This window comes from Atta cephalotes, assembly GCF_000143395.1.
Source record: "Atta cephalotes unplaced genomic scaffold scaffold00023, whole genome shotgun sequence".
NCBI classification, from domain to species: domain Eukaryota; kingdom Metazoa; phylum Arthropoda; class Insecta; order Hymenoptera; family Formicidae; genus Atta; species Atta cephalotes.
The window spans coordinates 367556-378485 of NW_012130087.1; the positions used below are offsets into that span (position 1 = coordinate 367556).

Sequence of the window (10930 nt, forward strand, 5' to 3'; positions counted from 1 at the left end):
GTACTTATTATTTTGGCGTTTTCATTGCTTTAGACACTGTGTTAATGTAATATTTGTTCTCATTATTTTTATAGATTTTAACATGAATTTATGATGTTTGTGATTACTTTGCACACTTTGATTATTGATTGACACCAATAAGGATTTTTATTATTTTAACATTTAACATATACATTATATTGTTGCGAATGTAATATCAGATTCATGATGCAATTTTACATGACTATTTGTTTTTTGTATTATTTTATTAGTTGATCCGTTTAATTTAAGTATATCAATTTAGTTAATTTGTTCTATTTAATTATGTTTATATGTAACATTGAGGATGATCCAATCAGGCTCGAAATGACGTCTGTTATTTGTTATTTGCTTTAGATCATAATAATTATATTCATTTCCTTAATTTACACATTTTGTTTTGTGGTTCATAGCCTTTCTAAACACTTATTTTTAATAAATTTTCTGTTTATTTATTTATATTTATTAATTTTTTTATTAATTTAAAGTAGAACATCATAATACATATGCACACTCATCAGAACTAAAAGAGCTAAAAGATTACACATTTTTTTTCGATTAGTTTCGAAATGCGGCCTCATTATTCTTATTTATGGATTTAACCATTTATGCTCTACGAGCAAAATTCTGAAACTCATAGAAAAAAAACGTTGCAACCTTTTTAGCTAGCGAATATGCATTATATGCCTTTTAAATACTCTTGAAATAAATAATAATACCTTTACACCCGACACTAGTTGTAGAATACACTTGCTTACCCACGAAAAAATGTATTATATGTATATATGGACATATTTTTTTATATAATTATATATAATTATATGTAAATTATATATAAAATAGTCAGTTTTTATATAATTATATATAATTTTATATAATTTTATATGATTATATATGAAACATATTTTCCTGAGTAATTTTTCTAGTACATTTTCCTCATCCTTTATCATTTCTCTCAGTTCATCATAAATTTTATAATTTTTTATTAATTTTTTTTTTTTTTCATTTCATTTCAAGATGTTAGTAATTCGTTTTCTGATTGGCTTAGTAACAGCAATTATGCTCATTCTTGGTCTCTACTTTCTTAAAACTATCGAGTTATTTACTAAGCAAGAAGCTTATCTTTCTGGAACTGTACTAATTTCTCTGTAATTTATAATTTGTAATTCGTTTCATTTTCTAGAAGGCTTAGCAACAGCAATTCTGCCTTACCATTTATGTATGCTTCGTAATTTCTCTATATACAATAAATAAATAAATAAATAAATAAAATAATAAATATACAGCAGATCGACTGTGTAGCTTAGAATAAAATAAAAATTACAAAAGTGAGTAAATTTAATATGCATTGATCATTTGATCAATGAAATTATAAATATTCCAATGAATTTGGTCACTTTTGTAATTTTCGTCTCATTCCAAGATATATAATACAATCAATTCCCTGTGTAACTTTGGTGTGTTCGAATTTTATTACGCGCATGCGTACAGCCGACTCGCTCACGTAGTCAATGCAATCTTTAAAATAGCACAGAAATTTCTTATGCCTTTTATTCAAAATTCTTATAACAAGAACGTCGAGAAAAAATGCATAAATTGTAGCGGTTACATGCGATCCTCATTTGATTTAATTTTTATACATTTGCCAAGAAGTTGTCGCTCATTTGACATCCAACGTCACTAGCAGACGATCCATATGGCGTCTGCTAGGACCAGCTGATAAACATATATCGGAGCAAAATCATGTTGCTTCAAATATCTTCGCGACATCTCACATATTAGCGAATTTTATGTGCGAAAGATGAGATTCTGACACTTTATTTCGTGATGACAAGTTTTACTTCGCGATCTCCCTCGCAAAGACCGGAGAGCCGGATTTCGTGCAACTGGTATCTGCCCTACATATTATGTAATTTTTTTCACTGAGTTCTCGAAGAGTTATCATTTAAAACTCCCTGAATCTCGGATGACTGTATCTTAAAAAATTTCCAAACGATCCACTCGATCAGCTGTCATTTCGCGTCGGAGATGTATGATAAAATGACAGGGGTTAGATGTCACTGCCGTGTATAGGTTAGGTCGGCGGAACAGTCGAAAGGAAACATGAAAATCGTAGAAAAGTGAATGAGACGACACGTTTTCTCGAGCCTGTCGTGTCTGATGGACCGTCGGCCATCAGAATAACGCGCTCCAGGCGGCACAATGTAAACGGGGTGAAATTGCGGCGGGGTTGAATACAAGGATGAAACAAGCCGTGCTAACGTACCTGGCAGTTTTGGAGGAGCGTGCCGCTCGTGCGCGACGAGAGCACCGACCGCGATTTCACACATGTCGTAGTCGAAACTTTCCTCCGTAATTGGGCGAAATGTCCGAACTGGCACAGTCTCTCCACATGAGCACAAAGCCTACTCGATCCTATACATGCCATCGCGAGAACTATAGTGAGGGAACTCACTACTGCCCGAGGAGCCCGTACCTCTTACGACGTCTATCACTCGATCCCACCAACACTTCGAAAAATCGTGTCCCCTCCTCTAGCCGATGGCCGACCTTCTCCCCGTCTTGCGTCCCGTCCGTCTCGTCGCATCGCTAGCCACGAATGAGAGCGGCTCCGCGACTTTAGATGATCCGCTATGTGCTTTTTGTGAACCATTGTAACCCGCATGCGCGTCGTGGAAAACATCGTCATTGATGTTTGTCGCAGACGCGCTTTAAACGCTTTCTACGTTTATCACGTAGAAAATCACAGTTTAAATGGTACATACTGGTTGCATTTTCCTCGCTAGATCTGAATGTATAAACTAATCATGTTAAAGAATTTTAATATTTTATAATTTTATATTTTAATTATAACTGAACTGCTTTTTTGCTGAATATGCAGTCACATTGATAATAAAGATATAACTTAAAGTACACAGCGCTCACAATAAGCGTCAACAAAGCATAAAAAAATCAATGCTTTTTTTAGCGTTACGCAAACACTGCTGTGCTACTTGAAAATTATACAAAAAGCAGACAACTTTACATGGCTGCTAAAATTCAACCGATTAGCTAAGATTAAAATACTATAACTTTATAACTTATTTTTATTCTTATATTATAATTATTATTAGTAAATATTGCAATTAATACGACAATATTGATTTCTATTTAAAACTACATATGTTTTTATTGATAACATCCAGATTCGATTATTTTTGCGAATTATGGAAAAAAGGATGTAAAATTACTTATTTTAACGTTACTTTTTAAAACAACGATTTAATAATGATGTTGCAGTTTTTTATGACATAATTATTTAATAATAAGATAAGAATAATAATTAATTAAAAATAAGATTGGGAATGTCACTTTTAAAAAGTTCCCAGCCTTAATTTTCAACTAGTTATAACTATCAGCAAAAAAATTATCATTACCAAATCGTTGTTTTAAAAAGTAACTTTCCGGAAAAAAATTCAATTTTAAAAGTACACAATATCAATGCATCATAAGTATGTATAATTAGTGTTTGTATTCATAAGGCTTTATATATTTAAGCCCTTTTTTAAATTTATTTCAGATGCTCTACGAATTATTTTAACTACTGTTTATTTTTTATTACTAATTATTTTTAACTACTGAGCATCTAAAGATATAAATTTAAGGAAACCTTAAGTATAATTATATATATTATCTACCCAGATAACAAAATGTCTGCAGTCTTCTAGCAGACTGTCAGCAGGTTCGAACAGAAAATGATGGCAATCTGCTATCTGCATTATGCAAAGGAGAATGAATTAAAATGGATTGAAATTTTTTTTAAATGGATTGAAAATGGATTGAAATTTTTTTTCTATTCGAATGCATATTTTAAATAGCGAATACTTTTTTTTTTGGATTTAATTGGATTCAATTGTATTCAAATAGATTCCATTGGATACAATTAAATTGAAAAACTGCATTTCCTATTCAAAATTTTGAATTGAACAGTATTCACAATGCACAAAAAAAGCTAATATTATTTTTAGATTGAAAGGCATAGAGATATGCTCCATGAAATTCCTATAAATAAATAAAAATGCATTCAGGATTGAAAAGTATTCATTTCAACATTCATGAATCAATATTTCTGAAAATCTGAATCCATTTCAATTCATTTCAATCCATTCTCGTTTGCTAGTTCAGTGGTATTCATTATAGATTAATATTTAAGTCTAATATTTAAGGCTTCTTTAAATTCATCTTATGATGCTTTGTAGTTAATAAAATAATTCGTAGAGCACTTGAAAATAAATTTAAGGCCTTAAATATATTAATCCAGCAAATGAGAATGGATTGAAATGAATTGAAATGGATTCATAGGATTCATTTTGTTGGGAAGGCCTGACTATTAAATTATATGGATATATATTATGCTATAAATTCTTATTTTTGAAGCATTTGCATAATGATAACCACTCTAAGATTCCTGAAATCATTTTGAGATGGAAATTTTAATAAATTTTGTTTTAACAATGTACCACGCAAAATGCCACATACCTAAAAGCGCGATATAATATAACTTTAAATTATTAATTTAAAAATTATTTATTATAGTCTTGACAATTTGATATTTATAGAATTTTCATCACAAAATAACTTCATGGTTTTGCCATTAGCAAGTAGGATGGTAGGTTTGGGGCATCCGGTATATTTAAATCATGAATTTATACCGATGTTACAGACGATTGTTTATATATATTTTATTTATATATATATTTTAAATATCGACAGTCGAGAAATTTATATTAACAGTCGATATTGTCAACATTCTGCTATTATCTTTAAATCTACTGTATAAACAGCGATGCTGTTGGAGATGTTCGTGATTACTGATCTTGACTAGTACAATAATTGGTAGCACGATGAATAGGTTAAGTTTAGCTATTCAAAAATTTGAACAAGCAATTCAAATTATTTTTGGTCGTGGTTTTCCTCCAGGTAACTGAAAATTAATACATATAAACGTATTCTTAGTAATTGAATTTTAAAAGTTAATATAAATAAGATACTCTCTTTTTACCATTTTTTTATATTTCCTAACCTCAACTAAAGTTTAAAAAATTAGTTCTATGCATCGATAATATTATACATTTTGATAATTATGCAGAAAACGGCCGACTTCACCAATTTTAACGAAATTAGGCTCATTTGACAGATTTTTGCACGAAATGAACAAATCTGGCAAAAAAAAGTGTCGCTCTGCCCCACGAACCGAGATATTAAGCGTTAAAGTTCACAATTATTCAGTTAGGAAATATATATAAATACGGCGGCTACATCGTCCCGAACATTAAGCAAATAACATATCCTACCCTCTTAGGACCTAATCGCCTAAAAGTTGCAACTTAGACTTGTCTGCTTGAAATATTTTTAACCTATAAAGATATAATCCATAAAGATAGTAGAGTGATAGTAGAGTAAGAACAGTCTTTTTAGAGACAGTAAAAACCCATGTCGAATTCAGGGTGTCTCGCACTACTTTCTCCATTGGTTACAAATGCTATAATACAGATTTCGTAATCCAAATAGTTGTGAACTTTAATGCTTAATATCTCAGTGTGCGAGACAGAGCGACACTTTTTTCTACCAGATCTGTTCATTTTGTGCAAAAACGCGTCGAATGAGCCTATAAATTTCATTAAAATCAGTGAGGTCGGCCGTTTTCTGCATAATTACGTACATTTTTAATAATATGCCAAATGAAATATATTTTGTTGACACACTTATTGAAATTTAAAAAGCTTTTCAATTTTCTGTTATAGGATCACTATGTACAGTTGATTGCAACAGTTTCTTGAATGAATCGAAATCTGAAAACCATTTCAATAGTCTAAAAGAAATTTTTGACATTGGCTTCTTATGGGCAGTTCCAAAAAAAAGACGTAGTCTGGATATAAGATATAAGAGAAGATTTGGAGTAGAGAAATATGTATGGAAGCCACCTATTGCAAAAACGAATATATTATCATGTGTGAATTGTGGTCATCATTATGAAGCTGGTCGTCTATGTGGTAAATATTATCTAATAAGATATACGCTGTGTTCTAAAATTTACTGCCAGCGCTGAAAATCTATAGTTTACATTATGTATATTATACGTAACGTATTTACTGATAGTGAATTTTAAAACACAGCCATAGATCAGGCCTGTTCAATTTTACATTGAATTTTTTTGAGTCAATGACATTTTAGCTCCAGAACTCAAATAGGCCTGTTATAGATTATGAAAAATATTATAAAATAATTTTCTACATATTCGTAAATATAAGAATGTGTAAGGAAAATTTGCAATTTATGTATCTGTTTGTTATATAGGACATTGTTATGAAAAAGTAAAGCTCGAAACTAAAGAAATGCAAGATGCTATTCAAAAGGAATTGGGTCTAAGTCCAGTAGAACAAAATGTAATTGTATTATATGATGGAGAAAAGGAGTCTAAAACAGATGATTTTTGGAAGGTATTAATAATATGTTTTATCAATATAGAGTTTAATTTATAGAGTAGAATATAGAGTTTATAGAATATAGAGTTTAATTTTGCTTACTTGTTAAATGTGTGAGTTTAATATATGTTTAATTTCAGAATCAAAGAATAGTCGAGATGCCAAAGAAAAGACCTTCATGGTTTCATCAGAATTTGCTGGAACCAACATCACAGGAACCATCGGATAAAAAGGATGTTAAACTTACTAATCTTTCGTAAAGTGCATTTGAAATCAGGTTTAATCTTTTATAGTCAAAAGCTTAGATGATTACAAATGTAAAGAATACATCTATTGAGAAATGAATTAATATTCGCGATTTTTGGAGATTAAAAAAATATTTTATTACGTAAATATTCATTTTTTTCTAGTATCCTTTTTGCGAGGAAAAATATTTCATTTTCATTTCATGATTGTGTTTATTGATACAAAAATAAATACTTTTGCAACTTACAGTATTGTCTCGTTTATATAAATTATACTACTGTCATCGAGTTTTTATCTATTTCAATATTTCCCAATCACCATAAATTTCCTTATATATGTTAAAATCTGAAGAAAATTTCGTATGAATGATTCATCACTAGTTTTGATTTTAAAATCAATGTACTAACTCGAAATCCTCTGTAGACATTTCCTTGGTAAAATGGCTTAAGACATGTTCATGGAATTCCGCAAACGGTATGGATTTTTCGTAAACAATTCCGCACAATGGGCATGTATTGATCTCAACATCTATATTATCGTTCAGATTAGGACATTTTTCCATAGAAAGACTCGGAGACATGGGACTAGTCTGAGTAGCTCGATGTTCTTTAAAATTATCATCGGAATCAAATTGTGTACCTGTTTGGCACATCTTTTTATTTGCATTTTTTTGACAATTATTACATATCATTCCTGAAACATTTGAAATTGATTAATTTCAGATTTTTCATAGTGTCAACTAGAGTCTAGTCACAAGCAATTCTATAAAAATCCTATAAGAGAGAAAGATATAGTTTCTCCCTGTATATATATTATACTATCACTCCAATCACTTATACTGTTCACTCTATAATCTCAATTAAAATTATAGAAGAGAAATTATAGATGAGAAATATATGTTAAAGTATATAAGTCAGTATAAGTTAAAGTAAGATAGTATATATCAGAGAAACAGTATATCTTTCTTTCTTGAAGATTTAACACAAAATTATTTATAGCCGAATGTTATACAGTTTCTAGTGTCAACAAATACCATAAAAAATAATGATAATCGATTAAATTGACTATACTTGATTGAGTCTTACCTTTCCTCATTTTTTTAAGATTCTGTAAGGTCCTTTTTAACCTAGTTTGTTGTCCAAGTAAGGCATCCTTGGTTTGAGATAATCGAATTTCGTGCTGTTTTAGTTGCTCTAACGAATCTGTGTCAGAATCTTCTGGATATGTGAAACCAACATTTTGTAAATTTAATTCAGAACTATTGTTTAACTGCATCATCTGCATGAAACAACAAATATTACATAAAAGATGTTAAATGATTATAAATTTTATTTCTTTACCTCTGCACATTGCTGTTCGAGATCTGACTTTTCTAACATAATACTATTTATTAGTCGAAGAGATATTTCTTCTAAGCTTTGTTCTGTTTCACCTGAAACAACAAAAATTGTAACAAGAAATTGAGTATAGTATGTTTGATTTCAAATCGATACTAACCATCTGTAGTTAATAAATATGTCTTAGCATCATGTTTATTTAAATTAGCCACATCGCGAAAGTTGTATGAAATAATGTCAGACGGCTGTGTAGTAGGATGCTGTTTAAGCGTATCCGAGATCTTCGTTAACTGGCTACCTAATGATTTATTAGTTTTAGTCAATCTTGTTAACCTGTTCCATAACTGACGATTTTCTGCTGCTACCATGAAAATGTGATGAGACAACTGAGACTTTTGTTTTGTAAGTTCCTCTATCTTTTCCTATAATCCAAAAATGTAAATTTTTAAATACATATCATTAAGGATATAGTCAAAAGTTACAAATGCTTTGAAGGATTTAATTGACCACAAGAAGAATTTTATCAATTAACCAATCAAAAATGCTTCAACGTAATACACATTGTATCTGTAAGTACATAATACACATTGTATCTGTAAGTGTGTATAAATATCACAAATGCAAATGTGAAACAATGAAAAAAATTCCTTAATCCTTCATTTTTATATCTCTTCTTTAGTTTCACATTACTGAAAGAAATAAGTACACAAAACTTATTGTACTTTAAACAATATTAATGTTAATGTTTCATATGTTTATTGTATTGTTCTTAATTGTGTAGCTTTTAAACAACGAAAAGAACTAAACAAATCTCATGGCAAAATAGAAAAGAAGAGACTACTTGAAAAACAATAGAAAAGGTCACTTTCAAAGATTTTAAAATTCTTGACAATAAATCTCTTTTACAATCTGCATTGTACTTTGAGTATTGTAGCACAATTTGAGGGATAAAATCTTCAATTATTTGTTATCTAATTGATTGATTGAATTCAGCAAGTCAACTCTTGTCAAAGTAGTTTTGTATTGATTGAATTATACTTTTAAATTTAGAAAAATTATTTTAGTAAAGAAAATTTCCAACGGTTGCAAAATAAATATTCTCCTGAATGCCACTGGCTACATTCAGTAGAGAAAGCAACTCTACAATTGTTGTAAAATTCTTTAGTATGACTGATCTTGCTTTTAAATTTCTTTGAATCTAAATCGATTATATTAAAGAATTTTCTAACAATTACAAAATTGTTTTCTCTGCTGAACACAGCCATTGACTTAACGAACCTGCAGAGTTTGCAGTGTAGATTTATCACTTTTGTCTTTGACAACAGCTGTAGTCATGTCTCTGCCACATTCAAGTCTAAGACACATATTCTCTTCCTCCACTGTCGCCAATCGTGTCTGCAATTGCTGGCAACGTTCCTTCATGGTCTTGAAGGCGACCAACAGCGCACAGTATGATCCAAAGGTATCATTCTCCACATTCTCGACGTTCATCGTGTGACACGTCGATCGACGGAGAATTCGTCGTTTAAATCGAGGCGACAATCGTTTCACACTCTGTCTCTTCTAACACGTTTTGCGCTCTGCTAACTTCCTCAACGAAGTTTTATCACCTGCCTTACCGAGAACGTATTCGTATATTCACTTGCCATGAATACGAGGTTAGGTAGCCCTCACATTTTGTTTGCAAGGCTACAAGTATGCTCCAAATAAGCTCACGCCGGCCTCGGCTTCCCTCGATGAAAAATAACAAGTATTTTCTGTGCTATTCCACACTGCTAACATTTGCGAGAGTCGTTATATTACCGCGGAATAAGGCGACATCGGTAATTCCCCATTTTCCAATGTTTTCCTGCTGGAACAACGGCAGGGGGGGTCTGTGCCATATTGTGCTTTTAAAATATGACGTTACAGCGATAACAGCTGGTTCGATTATCGCACTGCTGCCAATGTAAAAGACTGTTCTTTTCAATTGTACGAGCTGAGTTTCTTGCACGATTTCTTTTCTTTTTTCCTCTGCAGAATGGTAAAAATTCAGTTAAAAAAGAATAAGTTATTTTATAAATTAAGAGTCTTTTATGCTCATTTCCACCAATGTAGATTAACTTTAATCTCAATTCAACTTATTCTTCGTCTTTTTCTAATCTTTAGAACACTACATTGGTGAAAACAGACATTAGAAAGTCTATGTGCAATGGAAATAGTAAGTAAGCCATAAAAAATTCACCAACTATAGGGTACTTTCCAGCAAGGCTTGCAGGGCTATTCCAAGCTATTCTGTAACTTCAAGTTTCGTTATTGTTATAACATCATTATGCTTTTTTACCTTGATAAAAAAGCTGTGCAACGACGTTATAACGATAACAAAACTTGCATTGAGTTATAGAATACAACATACTGTGTATCGTTTCATCCTTGTTTAATAGAGAAACAAGGATGTAATGATTCACTGTGTTATATTATGTCTGACTATATCCTTATTAGAAAGCATCCATAGTCGATTGTTCTTCTTATGTTCGATAGTGATTGATATAAATTTTTTATAACTTATTAGTTCCATGTACACGGCCCTTAACAGCCCACGTCAGCGTAGCCAATTAATCTCCCGTTTTTACAGAAAAGTGATAAATTGATTAGTTATTGTATTACCATTTGCAACATCATATTTTAAAAAAAATTCGAGTGGCTTGAATCTGCTTCTGCAAAAATCGATAAACACTACTTATTATTATAGCCTAAATATATTTTACATATATTATTATGAGATTATAATGAACTTCGATGAGATCCTGTATAAAATAAGACCACAAAATTTTATTACAGAATTTCTAAAAATATATATATATATATATATATATATATATATAT

General features: G+C 30.7%; 2 protein-coding genes across 2 annotated transcripts; one reads left to right on the plus strand and one right to left on the minus strand.

Annotated features, from left to right (window-relative positions):
* The first annotated feature begins 4901 nt into the window (after window positions 1–4901).
* LOC105619791 (39S ribosomal protein L32, mitochondrial) lies at window positions 4902–6976 on the plus strand. The gene is made up of 4 exons (XM_012201308.1): window positions 4902–4977; window positions 5802–6050; window positions 6355–6497; window positions 6623–6976. Exons 1-4 carry the CDS (start codon window positions 4902–4904, stop codon window positions 6740–6742), a joined length of 588 nt encoding a protein of 195 aa, XP_012056698.1. The 3' UTR covers window positions 6743–6976.
* Window positions 6977–7122: 146 nt separating this feature from the next.
* Window positions 7123–9556, minus strand: LOC105619792. The gene is made up of 5 exons (XM_012201309.1): window positions 9344–9556; window positions 8226–8487; window positions 8069–8160; window positions 7814–8006; window positions 7123–7421 (listed from the first exon to the last, which is right to left on the minus strand). Exons 1-5 carry the CDS (start codon window positions 9554–9556, stop codon window positions 7123–7125), a joined length of 1059 nt encoding a protein of 352 aa, XP_012056699.1.
* Between the last annotated feature and the right edge of the window lie 1374 nt (window positions 9557–10930).